The sequence below is a fragment of the Sturnira hondurensis genome, unplaced genomic scaffold, assembly GCF_014824575.4.
Source record: "Sturnira hondurensis isolate 20B ecotype Veracruz unplaced genomic scaffold, ASM1482457v3 Scaffold0010128, whole genome shotgun sequence".
In the NCBI taxonomy this organism is placed as follows: domain Eukaryota; kingdom Metazoa; phylum Chordata; class Mammalia; order Chiroptera; family Phyllostomidae; genus Sturnira; species Sturnira hondurensis.
Genome location: NW_028082759.1, coordinates 33,459,667 through 33,478,281, shown reverse-complemented (window position 1 = coordinate 33,478,281; position 18,615 = coordinate 33,459,667). Strand labels below are relative to the sequence as shown.

Here is an 18,615-nt window from a genome sequence, read left to right as displayed (position 1 = left end):
GTTCTTAGCACATGGTACCAGCACATTGTCAAATTTATTATTCACCGTTATTATTAATTCTTGTCCTGAAAAAAAATCCAATTCTTCTTCCTGAAGTGCCCTAAATGTAGGGTTGGCTACTTCAACACCCAAGCTTCAGAATTTCCACCAACTGCTTGTTGGCCATCAATTCTGGCTAATCCACTGCTGAAGACAGTAATAAATATAACTATCTAGATCAATGATGAATTGGGAACACAATATAACATGAATGATTTTTGCATGAATTACAGTTTTCAGTCTTAGAATGGAGAATTTCCTTTCTTCTGTACTTGAGAAGAAGATAACATCTTTTGGACAAAGCATTAGAACTTTTAAAAATTAGTTGGTAAACAGGTGCTATGGCTTTGTGGTTCTAAACAGGGACTCCGTGGGCTATGCAAGAATAAGGTGTCCACGAGAAGGGGACAGGGTGGCAAGGTTCACTGAGGTACCCTGAGTGCATCTTGATTCTGGGCCCAAGAGCAGCTCTGTCTCACCAAACTGAGCTCATAGAAACTATGTATAAAATATGAAAGTCCCATTAAATATATAAAGAGAAATATAACTGCTGAGGGGTGTAGGCACCTGAGTCTTCTAGAGAGCATCTTTTCTCCCTCTTGGCAAGTCCTATGGATGCTAGTCCAAGATCAGAAGGACCTTGAAGTCCTAACAAAGAGAATTGCCTCTAAGGTTAAATACATGGGTGTGTCTATCTCCAGAACTGGCCACTGGGGACCAGGGGTAGAGACTTCAGGCCAGTGGTTCTTCCTCAGAAAGTACTTGGAAGAGTGAGTACCATAGTTTTTTCTTCTGAGCCCATCCCCACCCCTTTTTGATGGACAGTGAAGTCTTCAGGCTTGGGAGTCATTCACTTAAAGGTGACTTCTTTGGTCTATTATATATTTATTAGGTAGTCTCCAGTTAGAGAGGATAATCTTATTTCCCTTATTTTCAAGTTGTTAGGGGACAACTCTTCAAAGTATTGACAACTTTGGCCAGGACAGAGTCGAAAACAATTCTGTCCAATTTTTTGGCAGGCAGCATCATGTAGGGAGAAAAGCAGGTCACAGACTTGGATAGACCTGGAAATGAATCCTAACTGCTGCCACCTGCTTGTGCAAACTTCATTCAACAGCTATGATGTGCCAAGGGGAAGGGATAGGTAAGTGAATAAGACGGTCTTATCCTCACCAAGGTCACAGTCCATTGAGGAGACAGGCATGTGAAGAGAGGTGTCTCAAAAGCAATGTACAGGCCCCCCAGTAGGGAAGTGCAAAGGATGGAATGGCCGGCTGTACTTGAGGAGAGGGGAGGGCAGGGTCCGTAAAGGCTCCACCAAGGAAAGAATGCTCCAGTGGAACTGAAAAATCAGTTACAAAAGCAGATAAAGAGTAGAGCATTGTCAATATTCCAGGGCCAAAGAAATTTGACCTTTGGACATTAGGCATGGAAAGCCACTGAAAGACTTGTAAGGTAGAGTTGTCTATGTGTATGTGTGTATTGATGGTCATTTTGAATTCTGCAAGTTTGGTGAGGCCTGTTTGGAGGTCAGACAGAAGGACTATGGGATGGAAACAAGCAGATTGATGAGGAGACTACTGCAACCATCCAGGCAAGAGCTGGGGTAGACCTAAACCAAGGCAGGAGCACTGAGGTGGGAGCAGATCTGAGAGAGATTCAGCATGACAAAGTATAGGATCCGATAGCTAGTGTGGGCATGAGAGAAAGGAGGTGTCCCTACTGAGTCCTGTTGCTCACTGAGGTAAGGGACTCAGAGGAGAAGTTGTGAGGTATGTTGGCTGGGGCAGGGGGTGGGGAAGGAGGTGGAAATTAAGAAAATTATCAGATTTCATCAAAATGAAGGTATTGTGCATTATAAAACATACCATTAAAAAACTGCACCACTAGGGAAGAAAACCCTATACCATGCCACAGATTTTAAGATATGTTCTGATTTGAGATGTTAAAATATGAAAAAAGGTGCATGTGCAAATGGATGAAATAGGGTAGCTTGGCACATGCTGGTGTGAAGTGCCCAAGGGACCTCTGTGAAGCCACTGGAATGAATGGCCTGGAGCTCAGCAGTGAGGTCTGTGGTAGAAGCCACTGACGAGGGAGCCATTGCGCAAAGCGGCTGAAGCCCAGGGAGCTCGCCGTATAACTCTGGGCAAGTTACTAAACATCTCAAAGACAGTGCTTCTTTTCATCTGGCACAGAGCTGTGGTGAAGTGATAATGAGTATGAAGTGCTGACATGGTGTGCACGGCCCAGCTCAGGGAATGTCAACTCCCTCCCTTACCCTCTTCCGCATTGTGGCAGCTCTGGGCGTTCTCTGGTTAGTGTAGCCACAGGGGCAGGCCAGCTTCAACTGCTCCTTTTGCCTGTCCCTGTGGCCACAGCTACAGCTAGGGTGGTCCATCCTGAACAGCAGGTTTGTGGCTCTCCCAGAGCCTCACCTATTCACTATTCTGCTCACTAGCAGCATCCTTCTTTTCATTTAGGAAAGGGGATAATGACAGTCTAAGCTGAGGTTGCTGTGGAGAGCTAATCAGTGAATGTTTAGCAAGGACTTTCACTGAGAAAATACTGTGCTCTTCCAGCTGATGCCCAGCTATGGACATCTCTCAGGACAATTGTCACAAGTGCTGCAAGACTGAGGGCAAGAGAAAGCTTTGCCACAAGAAGTAAAGATATGAACTGGGACTCCCTGCTGCCAATACTGATTGGCTCATGCCTCCCACAAACAGTCTGCGTGCAGGGAAGCAATACGAAGTACCAAGCCTTGAGGTTGGACGTGGGCAACTTCTCCTGGGGTTCAGAGTGTTGTAAGCACAAAACAAGGATTATTGATGTCGTCAACAATGTGCTCAACAATGAACCGGTCTGTACCAAGGTCCTAGCTAAGAACTGCATCATGCTCACTGACAGCACACAGTATCGACAGTGGTATGAGTCCCACCATGCACTGTCCCTGGGCCACAAGACAAGGGCCAAGCTTACTCCTGAGGGAAGAAGAGATTTTAAACAAAAAGCAATCAGGAAAAAAATTCAGGAGAAAGATGAAGAAAGGAAAAAGAATGCCACAATCAGCCATTTTCTAGAGGAGCAGTCCCAACAGGGCAAGCTTCTTGCACGCACCGCCGCAAGGCCAGGCCAGTGTGGACAAGCAGGTGGTTTGTGCTCCAGGGCAAGGAGCTGGAGTTCCATCTGAGGTAAGTCAAGGCCCGGAAAGGCAAATAAATCCTCTGCCCTCCTATCTCAGCTCATGTAATAAAGGTTTTCATTGTTTGGGGGGGAAAAAAGAAAGAAAGAAAAAGGAAAGAAAATACTGTCCCTAGATCCAGGTACTGAAAATGCCCCTCCAGGTACCTACCAAAGCACATCGAAGCCACTGTTGGCGACCACCCGGTCAGGCATATGCAGGGTGTGCAGAGGGTCAATCAGTCCCAGCGTGGGTTTGATGGCTCGGGAACCAATGCCTAGGACAGGGATTTTCAATAGAGGCTATAGGTATCGATGGACTTCATTTACAAACATTGAGTAACTTTAGGATAATCAATTATTCTAAAAATAAAAAATATGAGATATGAGTTATTCTCACATAGGGAGGCAGCAAGGAGCATGGAAAGAGGTCTGGAGTCAGACACCTGAGTGTTTCAGTGGAGCAGCTCTTTTCAGTTTGCAGGAGCCAAGTACGTGCATCTCTTCCCAAAGGCAGGCTGAGTATGTCATTGGCTATGGTGGGAGTATTTATGTCATAGGAATTGGCAAATGCTGTACAAATCAGGGTTTATTTGCTTAGTAAATGTTAGAGAGCTGGTTCACTAGCTCACCCCCAGTTTGGGTCTTTGCTCTGCAACTGATCACGAGTCTTCGGGCAAGTCGCTTAGCCTCCCTGAGTTCTCTGTGAGGTTCGACTACACGGTCATAGGGCCCCTGTCCCTCACAGAGCTGTTGTAAGGATCACTTGAGACAAAATTATGGGAAACTCTTTAAAAAATCACGATAAAATTTAAGTGTTGGTAATTATTATTATTCCTTGATGTCAAAGGATAATGTAATTTAATTTTAAAAAGAGAAGTTACTATAAATGTGTGGTTGAATGTCAATGTATTCTGCTGCGAAGGCCTGAAAGAAGGATATTGAGCCAGACTCAAAGAGAGGGACATTTCCACTCGCTTAGCTGAGAGTCAGAGAAGAAGATAGAATACAAATGACAGAGAAGATGGAAAGCAGAACGGTGGTTACTGGGAATGGGACGGGAGGGATTGCCCTGGAGTGATGGTGATGCTTTGCATCTTGATTGCAGTGGTAGTTAAATGGGTGTCTATCTATATTTGTCAAAGCCCATCAAACCAGGCTCTTAAAATGCATGAATCTTATTATATAAAAATTATATCTCAATGAAATTGATTTAAAATGTAAAAAAAAGATATCTAAGGAAAGGAATAACCCTTTATTACTGACGTACCATCACTAACTTTGGCAGAAAAATGGCCAGTCAAGACTCAAGACCTTCTAAGTCATGAAAGGCAAGGACTTCATCCAAGATTGCTCTATCCAGCAAAGCTTTCATTTAGAATGGAAGGGCAGATAAAGTGCTTCTCAGATAAGGTCAAGTTCAAGGAGTTCATCATCACTAAGCCCTTATCATATGAAATGTTAAAGGGACTTATCTAAGAAAAAGAAGATGAAAAATATGAACCGTGAAAGGACAGCAAACTCACAGTTATTAACAACCACACCTAAAACAAAAGCAAACCAAGAGGACAGCTAGATCAGGAGTGGAACCACAGAAATGGAGATCACATGGAGAGTTAGCAACAAGGGAGTGGGAGGAGGAAGGGGGGGAAAGGTACAGAGAATAAGTAGTATAGATGGTAAGTAGAAAATAGGGAAAGGACAAGAATAGTATGGGGAATGTAGAAGCTAAAGAACTTGTAAGTATGACACATGGACATGAACTAAAGGTGGGGAATGTGGGTGGGAGGGGGTGTGCAGGGTGGAGTGGAGTGAAGGGGGAAATGGGACAACTATAATAGCATAATCAATAAACTATATTTAAAAAAGACTCAAGTCTTTTCAATACACTTTTGTAGGCAATTCTCAAAAAGAAGTTTATTAGACTTCTTCCCTATTTTTACATCTACTTAGAAAAAGAAAAAAATGTGTGTATGTACATACCCTTCCCTTAACTCCTTGATTGCTAAATATTAGGATTAAATAAAAGGGGCTAGGTTTGAAAGGTAAAAGAGAGAATTTTTAAAAAAGTTACCGGGCAAAGTTCTTACCGGTTTTTACTTTCAAGGGCTCATAGTCAAAAATGGCAACTCCAGTAGTTTCACTCCCAGTTCCCGAAGTAGTTGGGACTTGAACAAAATAATATTGATATTAATAGAGCATCTAAATAAAGGTCTGTGGAGATATTTAATTCAGCCTTAGGAAGTAAGAAACAAAGAGAAGGAAGCTTTGCTGCCCCTGTTGCTTGTCTGATGTTATATTTCTATTCACTTGCATGCATGTGTGCCCGCATTAACACGTATGTACAGCAGTACAGTGCCTAGGCCAGCATTAACATACATAACGTTTGCATCTGTATTAACATGCATGCATGTAATGTGCATGTTGGTATGTATATGATGCTTGTGCCTGTTAACACATATGGATGATGTTCGTGTCTGTATTAACCACATGCAGGTTCGACATGTATGTATGATGTCTTTTTCTGTATCAACAGTGAGGAACTCTAGGAACCTCAGGCTTCTCTAGCGCCAGAGCTGACGCAGCTGCAGTTGGATATTCAAATGCAGGCTGCTGGGCAACCCCAGGAAGAAAACTTGGATTTGCCTCTCTAAAAGATGTCTTTATTCTCTCTTGGCAGCGAGCACAGTAATGCTCTGCCTTTGCTGGGCTCGGCTCTGTAGTTCTGTCAAGTTTCTAAACTTTACTAATCACCCCTCTGTGTGATGCCGACACAGTTTCACCAGAGGGTTCCATTTGCCAGACGTCAATTATGCCGCTCCCTGCTGATTGCTCATTCCCATCAAAGCAGCTCATCTGCCCCCCACCTCACTCCTATCCCCTCACAGGCCTTTAAACAATGGGGGCAGAAGAAAGAAGATGAGACTTTAAACTGGTATTTTCCAGTGGCCAGTTAGGGCATTTTAGCCGTAAAACTTTAAACAGGAATATGCTGAAAGGTATAAAATGAGAGGGACGAAAAAAACAGAAAGCTGCTAAGGTCTGTGTGAAACAGACAAGCTATTCTGATTTGCATTTGCATGTCTGTGTCCCTTGCAGGCACAGAGCAGATGTCTCCCAGAGCTATGTGGCCAGGCTGGCCACATGTCCCAGGGCAGAGACAAAGCCTCAGGTCAGCCGAAGAGCCATTATGTAAAGGAAAGGGTTGAGTCGACACCAGAAAAATAATAGTGAATGTTCCACTTAATCTCCATAGTGGCTGGCAAAGTGGGACAAAACCGAGAAGGGCTTAGAAGACAAACCTACCTACAGGGAGAGCTAACGATACGTAAATGATGGCCTTCCCTCCTTCACATAGTGACTTCATAGCTTAAATCTGCAAACTTTCCTACCACTGGCCCAAACTGTTTCAATCTGTGCAATAATGAAGATGAACATTATAAACAAATAAATTTGCTCTGTTTTGATCTCTAAACAAGGTACTACACTGAAATGAAGAAATCAGAAAGCTTTAGAAACACATACCTTAGAATTCCTGGCTTGCATCTTTCCTAAGGCCTTTTGCCAATTGCAAAACAAAACAAAGGAAGAAACAAGCAAATGAGCAATCTTTACCTGCAATCAGAGGCTTAAGAGGCACAGAAACAGGCTTTCCCTTCCCAATGGGGGCACTAACGTAGTCTAGGAAATCAGCGTGAGGGTTGGACGCATACAGGTTGGCGGCTTTACAGGTGTCCATGGTGGAGCCACCACCCACAGCAACATAGGCATCAAAAGCTCCCTTTTTGGCAAACTCAATAGCTTCCATGAAGCTGTGAGAAAGGAAAAGAAAAGCCATTATGTAACACTTTTCAGAAATAAACTTACATGCCACTAAGCAACTTTTGCAGCAAGTTTCAAGCAACAGTGATATGTGTGGGCTTCCATTGAAAGTAAATAACAACAACAACAATAAAAAATTACCTTCTATCAGTTGGTTCCACCCTCACATTATCATAAACCTTAAAGTGTACACCGTGCCTCACCAGGGAATCCATAACTATTTGTGCAGGAGGGAGCCGGGAGAGGTTCTTGTCTGTCATCATACAAACGTTTTTAGCGCCCATGTTTTGTAGGTCCTGCAATAACAACAATAATTTATACGTTAGGTCTGATTACACTAGAAATGTAATAGACACATCTGACCAACTTAACATTAAACTTTTTTTAAACAAAGGACTCAATTTTTGTCCATTTGCATTTGTTTTAAAAGATATGTAACCTCTCCAATAGACTGCAGAAATGTTAAATACTTGCCATTCCCACTTCCTTTGTAACTCCTGCTCCATATCTAATGTTTGAAACAGCCATCTGAAAAAAAAAAAGATTTGGGTGATGGCTGTATAAGAGAATAACCACTTCATTTCTAAAGCCTGAAATATTTCCTCATTGCCCAGAGAATAAAGTATATGTCCTGTACCATGGCCTTCCTGTTCACTCTATCTGGCCCCAGACTCACCCTACTTCTTTAAGCAAACCCTGGCTCTAGCCACACTGAAATTACTTATCTTTTTCCAGACACATCATAAACTCTCCATTCTTTCCTCAGCTTGAAATGCCTGCCTTTCCTTGTCTCCACAACTAAGTTACCTCTCAAATTTCTTATTTTTCAATTTAAATGTTGTTACTTCCTCTTATATTTTCACCTCTTCATTCATTCATCCAACCATTCATCACCCAACCATTTTTCTACCCAACTATCCTTGCATGCATGCATCCATCCATCCAATCGTCCACCTGTTTTTCCACCCACCCAATGCTACCGAGTGCCTACTATGCTCCAGATTCTGTGCTAGGCTCTGGCTGTACAACTATGAACAAGAGAAACAGTCTCATAAAGTTTACAGCTGAGAGAACAGCTTTTATACCGATGGATGAATAGTCACTATCAGCCTAAAGATGTGTTTTGTTTGATCCGCAGTATGTTTAGATTTCTTTATTGAATTGGCTCATAACCCTTAAAAATCGGCATAAAAATATCCAATGTGACTGTGCGATCTCTCTGGNCCGTGCCTCACCAGGGAATCCATAACTATTTGTGCAGGAGGGAGCCGGGAGAGGTTCTTGTCTGTCATCATACAAACGTTTTTAGCGCCCATGTTTTGTAGGTCCTGCAATAACAACAATAATTTATACGTTAGGTCTGATTACACTAGAAATGTAATAGACACATCTGACCAACTTAACATTAAACTTTTTTTAAACAAAGGACTCAATTTTTGTCCATTTGCATTTGTTTTAAAAGATATGTAACCTCTCCAATAGACTGCAGAAATGTTAAATACTTGCCATTCCCACTTCCTTTGTAACTCCTGCTCCATATCTAATGTTTGAAACAGCCATCTGAAAAAAAAAAAGATTTGGGTGATGGCTGTATAAGAGAATAACCACTTCATTTCTAAAGCCTGAAATATTTCCTCATTGCCCAGAGAATAAAGTATATGTCCTGTACCATGGCCTTCCTGTTCACTCTATCTGGCCCCAGACTCACCCTACTTCTTTAAGCAAACCCTGGCTCTAGCCACACTGAAATTACTTATCTTTTTCCAGACACATCATAAACTCTCCATTCTTTCCTCAGCTTGAAATGCCTGCCTTTCCTTGTCTCCACAACTAAGTTACCTCTCAAATTTCTTATTTTTCAATTTAAATGTTGTTACTTCCTCTTATATTTTCACCTCTTCATTCATTCATCCAACCATTCATCACCCAACCATTCTTCTATCCAACTATCCTTGCATGCATGCATCCATCCATCCAATTGTCCACCTGTTTTTCCACCCACCCAATGCTACCGAGTGCCTACTATGCTCCAGATTCTGTGCTAGGCTCTGGCTGTACAACTATGAACAAGAGAAACAGTCTTATAAAGTTTACAGCTGAGAGAACAGCTTTTATACCGATGGATGAATAGTCACTATCAGCCTAAAGATGTGTTTTGTTTGATCCACAGTATGTTTAGATTTCTTTATTGAATTGGCTCGTAACCCTTAAAAATCGGCATAAAAATATCCAATGTGACTGTGCGATCTCTCTGGAATAACTGGGCGCATGGGCCTGCATTCCCATGTGGCAGTGACCCAGTGGGGCTGAGGGGAGGACGCAGTCTTCAGACGGCCTGCACATTCAGTGCACTCAGCACCGTCCTCATCCAGCCTGTTCCTGGCCTGGCTGGCTGTCTGCCCTGGTGACATTTAATTTACAAGTCCTGAACTGGGAGAAGACACAGATTTAAACAAATAATTATGTAATTACAGTGTGATAAAGATTCATCAGAATGAGTTGTTTCTTTATCTTTGTGTCAGAAGGTTACTTGATACAATCTTTAGGGGGTGTTATACTTACAAAACTAAAGAAGATTTAACATACAACATATATAAACTGGAAAGTTTGTAGAACTGAGAATTTGTCTTATTTTAATGGCCGTACAGAAGATGGTATTCTAGTGGTTACTCATGTTATCAGAAGACTTATATTCCATTATCCTAACAAGGTATTTTGCTAAATAGGGCCTGATCAAATATTGAGATTAAAGGACACCGATTAATAGCAGACTTCAAATGAGATAATAATGCATACTCTAGTTGTATTTTTAGATCATCCATGAAAGAAAGAAGGGATGATAAATTTACCTCAAAGGCATAATCTGTCGTTTTTCCAGAAGGTGGAAGCCCAGGAGCTAGAAATGTAAAACTTAGTATCAGAGCAGGCCTCAAAAACAGAAAAATATCATTATTTGATAGTAAATTAGTATTCTAGCAGTGAATATAAGCATCTCTCTTGCAGCCTTGCCTGAAATATATTTTTCAGGTTTCATTGTTGCATATCAAATTAAAATTAAAACCTATATTTTAAGAGAATGCAATGCTAACTTGATCTGATTGTGTGAAAATAAAGTTGCTTAAAATATTTTCCCCATTAAAATTAACATATAGTTTTGAAAACATAATCTTTTATGTTTTCAAAAACATAAAAATGTGTAAAAATCTTTTAGAAAAAGATATCTTCTAGGCTCTAGTGTTGGGTTATTATTAGAGAACAATTGTTAGCAGATTCATCAATTAGAATCTTGCTCACACTTCTTACAGTACCTGCGATCATTTGTTTTAATTAATAATTTTTCCTTGGAGATTACTTATCAAACTAAGGTATTTCTATTTCTCAAGTTTATAAATATAAACATTTTCGCTTTCTGTGTGAAATGTAACTAAAAATTTTTATAAATTGATACTTCTTTGCAACAGCTGTAGGTAGAGCAAAATGATTTTCTGCAGTATTGGAACAACAAGAGGGCCCCACTAAATGTACTTGTTTTTATCTACTTACTTTTAAATCAGCCCTGGTTAATCTAATCTATTACTCTTGTGACTCAGGTTTAGGAAATGACATAAATTGGATCCTATTAAACTGTGAAGTTAACTTTCTCTAAACCACTAATTTTATTCACCCAAATAGGAAATTCCCCATTCTTTGTTGAAATCCAGTAAGAGTTGGAGAAAATCAGCTGAAGACAAAGTTCTGCACAGGCTCACTCACGAGGGCCGGAAAGCCTTCTGTTTGGTGGGTGGCCGTTAGCGGATGGGCGGTCCCTTGGCTTGTCCTGCAGTGTGAGTCACTCCACCAGCTGCAAAGCACTCAGTTTTTCTGTCTCTGTTCCACTCCCAACGGGCCTCTCTGGGGGTTTCTGCTTCGGGTCCTTTTGGCCAGCCCCTTTACTTTTCATCCCTCTCCTCACCTCACTGTTTATATTTGACCTTTTCTTCCAAGAGGTGAAATCAGTGTTTGTGTCAGTAATTCATTTGTGTCAGTAATTCATTGCTGAAGCTACAATGAGCTTCCTGCTGGTCTGTGCACAATGGAGTGGGTAAGGATTAAGACATTTGTGGGAAATGAAAACTTGTCGTTATTTTTAATTATCAAGAAAGAGAATGCTATTTTAATAAAATATTATTTTAAAAATTAATACACAAATTTTTAATTCTAGAAACTGCCTTTGCTCTTTAGCTTCTTTCTTTTTTGAGATGTATTAGAACGTTCAAAAGATTTCATCTTTATTAATTGTTTGATGGCTCAGACAATCCTAAGAGTGTCTCCATGGCATCATTTTTAGCTTTGCAAATAATTATTTAAAACAGAAAAACATTATAAAACAAATTAAATATATATTAGAGCCAAACACACAATCAGCAGCATATATTCAGCTAACTGTGTGCAATTAGAACCACATATTACCAATTTTGGCAACCATTTTCATCAACCTCCTTCTCCTATCCCTTGATTTGCTTGCTTTACCCTTTGCCCAAGTGTATTGGAGTGCCAACTGTGGAAACGGAAATTGAGGCCAGTTTAAAAACACAAAATGTATTATTACCTTGGGAGTAAGTATGAGAATGAGTTGGGCACTGGCATCTAGAGAGAAGGAGAAAAACAAAACAAAGGAAAAACTGAAGCAAAACTAGAAAATCCAAAGATGAGCAGACAAAGTAACTTGCTCTGCAGTCTTACTAGTAAAATAGTAGCTATTGACAAAGATTGAACATAGAAAAAAATCAGAAATCACCATGGACACAAATGTGGCCTGAGTCTTCCAGTGTTGTAAGCTCTTTTTTTCATTAATTATTCAAACAGTACTTAATAAACGCCCGGGAGCATTCTGGGGACACAGGCAAGTTTAAGATGGAGTCCCTGGTCTCAGTTCTTACCAGTTAGAAGCTTCGACGAAACTGACCCAATGTTAACTACTCGCACACCTCCTCTTCCCCACCTGTGTTTTCCCACTGTCGTCAGCTGTTTCATTTTTCTTCATACAGGTTCTGGGCCTCATCTGCTGGCCTTCCTGAGGCCACCTCTAGCCTCCGCCCTTCCTCTGCCAAGATTCAGGGACCAGCGACCACCTCCCAGACTCCCCGGCTCGTCCACTTCCGCCTGAATTGCACTCGCACCTGCTCCTCTACCCTTGCCTTCCTATCCCTTCCCTGTCTTGGTAGCATCCTCCTTCGTGGACAGTCCCCTACTCTAGCTTCCTTTTGTCTTACTCGTTATGTTTGTTGAGAAAGGGTTTTGTTTGTATTTATTGCCCAGAGCACTTTTTCAGAGTGGGTATCATAGATACCTGAGTGTCTAACCTCCGCCATTCAGATTTGTAATGAAAACATCTGAATGGGAAGGAGAAAGAAAAAGGTTGAATTCAGTGGTGGTCAAGATCTCAAAAACCGAAAGTCAAAACTACAGGGGAAGCCAGCGTGAGCGCCACCGTGAATCACAGCTGCCATCTCGTGGGCGAAGTTGAGCACGCCAGGTGCTACGGGTTCCCCAGGAGCATCCCAGCCGGTCTGATCCAGCGGCAGGCTCCCCCGGGAAAAATGAAAGTAGGCAAGGCCAAGGTGTTCTCTCCTTCACAGGCGGGCTTATTTCCCTCCAAGGACAAGAAAAGAGGTGCAAAGGGAAGGAAAAAATCACACGCAAAGCTTTCATCCCATCCCCTCTTGCCTTATCAGGACCTCTGTCTGTCCTGTATTTACTAGTTCTCCCCTTGACTTGATCTTGTATCATGTTTAAGATTTTCATGCTTAGAACTCTCAACCTCATTTCCCTTCGGGCTTGCTCTTTCTGTGGTGCTGCACTCCTGACCTGCATCTGCTGGCCCTATTTCCTTGCCTCCCCTACATTCTTTGGCCCCCTAAGATAGGCTGCTGTCTTCACAAGTCCCAGCTCTCCTACTGTATCCTCACCCTTCAGACCTCCTCCCAACACCGTGCTCTCAAAGCACTGGACACTGTGGGCCTGAAACGCTCTTGGCTTCTAGGACTCCCTGCTGACCTGCAATTATTCTCCTTGTGGCTTCTTTTCCACTCTGCCCATTGCTTAAAGTGTTGGCTTCTGTCTTGGGCTCACCCCTCACCCTTTGTAACCAACCATGCATCAAGGCCCCCAGTATTTCTCTACCCAAATCTGCCCACTACTCTGGGGTCCTCTGCCACTCTCTTGTTCCGGTGTTCTCTCTCGTCTGGTTTACTATCAAGTTCCTAACATGCTTCTCTTCACTCCCCCTTTGCCACACTGTGGCTAGGGGTATATTTACAATGATGTCACTCCCTTGTTTAAAAGTACTTTGATGGTTCATCAAAGTACTTTTGATGGCTCTTAGATAAAGTTCAGATGAGGCCCTGCTAACCTCTCCAGCCTGGCTCCTCATCACCTTCCATCTCCGGGGCTGAGCTCTTGAAAAAGAAACTTGGTTCTTTTAATCAACCACACATGCTCTTGCCTCCAGAACTTTGTCTGTATTTTCTCTGCCTGGAACTTACTTTCGCCACTCTTCTGGATAACTAGTGTTCTTTTCTGTTGCCAGTTCTGATGTCAGTTCCCCTGGGCATTTTCCCCTAAGGCCTTGGGGGCCACGGAAGGCACCCTCTCTCTATGATCCCTGCACTTCCCTTCCCATTAAAACTGTTACCACACTGTGCCTCTTTCCTGTTTCCATTTGCCTCGAGAATGTAAATTTTGTGATAAGGCAAGAGCTAACCTTTTCCACAACTTTATCTGTAGTGGCTAGCATAGTGCTGGGCACAAAGTAAGCCCTTTATACTGAATAGATGAGTAGTGAATGAAGACATTTTAAATTCCCTGACCTTCTCTGTTTTCCTGGTGTGCAAAGACACAGAACCTGACCTGGGGAAGGGAGAATGGACTGGTCTCCCCCACCTTCTTAGAATGGCCCAAAGCCACTGATGAGCTTCCTGGCTCCTAGGGGAAGTAGAGGAAACCCCCGTTAGAGCAAACACCTCTCCCACCCACCTCCTGGCTCTGGCCTAACCCTCTGGCTTCCTTCCTTGCATCACTGATAAAACTGGCCATGCTTTTAGCAAACGCCTGCCCCTCACCTGTGTACTATGTCTCAGTCCCACTTAAGGGCATTACTAGTTGTTCCTCCTTCTTTCTCTTCCTTATCAAAATTTCCCTCCCAATAGACCTTTTCCCATATTGTATTAGAAAGCAATAGCAATACAACCTAATGGTTTTATTGTATTAAAACCATTACATAAAATGGTTTTATCCACCCACCCTGCAAAGCAAACGATAACCTTCTCTTGTTCCTCTTTCCTCTCCTGATGCTGCCCCCACCTCTCTCCCTCCCTTTAGCTGACTATACCTGCTCTCTCCAATTTCTCTTCTCCTATCAGCTCTGGAACCTCTTCCAATTGGTCTTTGCCCATGATTCCACTGACAAGGTCACTAAAACCCTCACTTTGCTAATACCTGACTCCCTTCTAAGTTCAGTTCTTACCTTACCCGACCTGTCAACAGCATCCTCTTGTCCATTACCTCCTCCCTGGAAACACTTTCTTCCCTTGGCTTCCAGGACACCACTCTCTGGTTTTCTCTCTCCCACACTGGCTGCTTGCTCCTTGACCAATTGCTCTTCATGCTCTTGAGTCTGAATGCTGGAGGGTCCTAGAATGCAGCCCATGGGTCCTAGAATGCAGCCTAGAATGCAGCTCTTTCCACACTCACTCCCTGAGTAACCTTACCTGGTCTCATGGCCATGAATACCTTCTATGCTGATGACTTCCACATTTATCTTCTAGTTTAGACCTCTCACCTGAATTCCGGGTTCAACTGCACTTGAATATCTGTTAGGCATCTCAGTTTCCCTGCTTAAGACTCAGCTTCCCTCGAAGCCTCCTCCCCACCCCAGTTTAATGGCAACTTCATCTTTCCAGGTAAAAAAATTGTTGGGGTCAGGTAAAAAATATTGGGGTCACCCTTGGCCACCCACCTGGCCCCCAATGTCTCTGACCTTGTCTCCCCCTCACGCACTCTGCTCCAGGCACCATGTTCTGAAACCACACTGGGTATTGCTTCACCTCTAGGCACCTTCCCAAAGAGCCACCTGGTTCACTCCCTCCCCCCACTGGTCTTTCTGCAACATTTAATTCTCAGTGAGTGTGATCAGCTGAGTCCCTGAAGGTATCTGGGGTCCCAATCCCTGGAATCTGTGAATATTACTTTATAAAGCACATCTGCTGGTGTGGTTAAATTAAGGATTATGAGAAGGAGAGATTATCCTGGATTATCTGGCTGGGCCCTAAATGTAATCACAAGCATCCTCATAAGGGAGCCAGAGGGAGATTTGGCACAGCAGGCAATGTGACTACTGAAGCAGGATTCTACATTGCAGGCGGTGACGCTGGAGAAAGGGGCCACAAGCAGAGGAATTTAAGGAGCACAACTCTAGAAGCTGGATAGAGCAAGACAGATGAGTTCTCCCCTAGAGTCTCTGAAGGGAGTGTGGCCTTCATTTTGGCCCAGTAAAACTGATTTTAGACTTCCCAAACTTCAGAACTGTAAGAGAATAAATGTGTGTTGTTTTCACCCACCGTGTTCACAATAATCTGTGACAGCAGTAATAAGAAATGATGAGGTCTTCTCTGACCATCTTTTCTAAACTTGCATCTCCTCCTCCAACATCCAATCTTCCTTTACTTTATCTTGTTCATCAACATCTAATTTACTCTAAACTTACTAGTTTATCATCTGCTCCACCTGTTCCATGCACACAATTAAGTGCCAGGGATGTTGGGCTATTTTGTTCCCGGTGTACCCCAGGGGATGAGAACTCTGTAAATCTGCAGTTACTGTGATGTCTTTCCCTTCTGGGTTTGCTCCCATCTCTTTGGCCAGGACTCCAGTCCTTTAATGCTGGCTTCTTTTTCTCCATTTGAAGTGCAGATTGTTTGCAAATCCAGATGCCTAAGGAGGCCAGCAGGTAATGAAAACAAGAGGCCAGAGCACGTCAGAGCAGCTGCTGTGTGGAGTGAGTGGTGGGCTGTGCTGGGTCTCTCAGGAAGCTGGCGTGCACCCCTGTCCAAAGGAGGTGGCCGCTGCCTCGGCCCCTGCAGACTTCCTCCAGATGTGGGTCCCATCATGCCATTTCCTAATTTGCCAAGATTTTTATTTGAAAAATCTCTTTTAAATGCTTACCTTATTTAAAAAATGTGTAGGACCAACAAAGCACCGCTTTACTACTTAGGCTATAACAGTGCTGCTCCCCGGGACTGCATTCTCAGCCCTTTTCTTCTACGCTTACAGTTTGCCAGGGCCTTTGCTGCCACACTTACGGTGCGTTCTCAACTTGCTCCTGCATTCCAGAATAACATATTCCATTCCCACCTGGGGGTCTTCATCTGGATATGCCTGAGTCATGTCCAACTCAAAATGCCCAGGGCTTCTAAGTCATCACCTTCCTCCTAAAGTGAACTCTCTCATAGTACTGACTTCGGTAAATGTCCCCAGTATTTACCTGATGCCCCAGGCAGAAACCTCAATTTCTCTTTATCTCACAAAACTATACAAAATCTTGCTGATTCTAACCAATTCCTCAATATTTCTCATATCTACCTCTTGTACTGGCTGCCTCTCCTTGGTGTCCGAAGCCATCACCTTTCAGCTGGAGCGCTCTGCAACCACCTCTAGTATTTCTTTTCCACTCTCCACTGCCACCAGGAAGCTCTAACTTAATTCTAATTATGCCACACACCTTTCTCATGCAACAATTCTAAAAACATATCTGCACGACACTTCTGGGGGCTAGAAATGGTGTTGCTTGGTGAAAAGGTCTCTGATGACACAAGTTCAGAATGAAGAGTTTAAATACAATTGACCATTTGCTCCCCTTGCATGACTTCCCAGAGCCCTTCATGCACTCACATACATCCCGACTGTCCAAGACAGCTATGCGGCAGTGAGCAGTTTCCCAAACCTATTTGGTCATTGAATTCTTTTTTCATGGGGCATTTCAACATATTAGTGTTTTCACAGTAAGAATTATTGCTTCTAAGAGGACAGCTAGATCAGGAGCAGAACCACAGAAATGGAGATCACATGGAGGGTTAGCAACAGGGGAGTGGAGGAGGAGAACGAGGGAGAAGGTACAGAGAATAAGTAGCATAGACGGTAGGTAGAAAATAGGGGGAGGGCAAGAATAGTATGGGAAATAGAGAATTTAAAGAACTTGTGACACATGGACAAAAATGAAAGGGGGGAATGGTGGGGGAGGGGTGTGCAGGGTGGAGGGGAATGAAGGGGGGAATAGGACAACTGTAGTGGCATAATCAGTAGAAAATTTTTTTAAAAGAATTATTGCTTCCACAATTTTCCATTAGCCACACGGCACAATTCAAACTCCTTAGATGAGAACAAGAACTGTAAAACCAGAATATATGAGTTCATATTATGGCTGTGCCATTTGCTTAGCTGTGTGACACCAAATTCTTTTTCTCCATGCCTTTATTTCTTCACCTATAATATGAGGCTATTATACAGTATTGCAGTGGGTTGTTGTAAGGATTAGTTACTATTAATAGTATGTGTAAAGTGTGTAGGACAGTGCCTGGCACATGGTAAGTGCCCAGTAAGTTCTATTTTCTTTTCATGGTCTTTCACCATCTGTCTTTTCCTATGAAGGGGCTAGAGGGTGCAGACTTTCTACTTCTCTTGCCTCTGGTGCTTCTCTTCCCTTGGCCTGAAATTTCTCTCTAGTGCCCCCTAGCACCTTATTTTTCTCCACCTGTTTGTTTGAATTTTTTCCAGGCCCAATATTGCACCAGCCACCCAACGTATTTTACCAGACGGCTGCTTATGTACCTTGCATTTTTTCTTTACAGAGGAAAGTCACACACGTCATAACATTTTAAAAGTCCTGCTGTAACAGCGCTGCACATGAGAGGGAGGGAAGCTTCTGGTGACTTCTCAGCTTCATCTTTCTCTTCTACACCCTCTGTCCGATGCATTCCGCCCAGACCCATTTTACAAACCCTAACCTCTCAACCCTATATCCTACTAGACTTTATAGTGCTCCAGTGCCCTTCATCGTTGTATCCCCAGCTCCTAGAATAGTTTTTTGGCACATAACATGCACCCAGTATAAATGCACTGATTGGATACACGAATTTGTCTCGGTCATTGTGCCAAGCCATGAGCTGACATGACGTGGGACCAGGCACTATCCTCTCTGGGCCTGTTTCCTTAACTGTGTATAGAAAGGGGTAAAAACCTGCCTCACTGCGCTTTGCGTGATTGCTCAGCACTGTGGCAACGATGTCTCGCCCAGCGCAAAGCGGCAAAGCGGCCGCGCATGCAGTAGTCCCTTCCCCAGGTTAATCAAAGTAACCCAAAAGACAGTGCTCGGGGCCCAGGCGCATCACGCCCAGAGGGGCTGCGTGGAAACGATGGCACCCTCGGGTCCCCCACCCGCCCACCGGGCCCCGCACTCACGCTGCACGCTGCAGTTGCCTCAGCAAGTGCGCGACCCGAGAGCGGGAGGCAGCGGCCATGACTGCGTGTTTGTCTTCC

General features: G+C 43.3%; 2 protein-coding genes across 5 annotated transcripts in view; one reads left to right on the top strand and one right to left on the bottom strand.

Moving 5' to 3' along the window:
- ADHFE1 (alcohol dehydrogenase iron containing 1) overlaps positions 1-18,615 on the bottom strand; it is a 34,636-nt gene extending 16,021 nt beyond the window's left edge. Inside the window, exons 1-9 of one of the 4 annotated variants that reach the window (XM_037058649.1) lie at positions 18,538-18,615; positions 11,633-11,670; positions 9,894-9,940; positions 8,551-8,604; positions 8,275-8,372; positions 7,186-7,242; positions 6,838-7,034; positions 5,313-5,390; positions 3,395-3,500 (exon numbers count right to left, since the gene is read on the bottom strand). In XM_037058649.1, coding sequence (XP_036914544.1) covers positions 3,395-3,500; positions 5,313-5,390; positions 6,838-7,034; positions 7,186-7,242; positions 8,275-8,372; positions 8,551-8,604; positions 9,894-9,940; positions 11,633-11,670; positions 18,538-18,596 — 734 coding nt within the window. In that variant the 5' untranslated portion in view covers positions 18,597-18,615. Of the gene's footprint in view, positions 1-3,394; positions 3,501-5,312; positions 5,391-6,837; positions 7,035-7,185; positions 7,341-7,518; positions 7,574-8,274; positions 8,373-8,550; positions 8,605-9,893; positions 9,941-11,632; positions 11,671-12,025; positions 13,377-18,537 lie in introns of those variants that run through there. The other 3 variants (XM_037058650.1, XM_037058652.1, XM_037058651.1) reach the window with 3 other exon arrangements.
- On the top strand, positions 2,714-3,232 carry LOC118995521 (40S ribosomal protein S8-like). The gene has a single exon (XM_037058653.1). It carries the CDS (start codon positions 2,714-2,716, stop codon positions 3,230-3,232), a length of 519 nt encoding a protein of 172 aa, XP_036914548.1.

Excerpts from the sequence above, each read along its gene's own strand:
- LOC118995521 (XM_037058653.1), top strand. The coding sequence starts at position 2,714 with ATGAACTGGGACTCCCTGCTGCCAATACTGATTGGCTCATGCCTCCCA.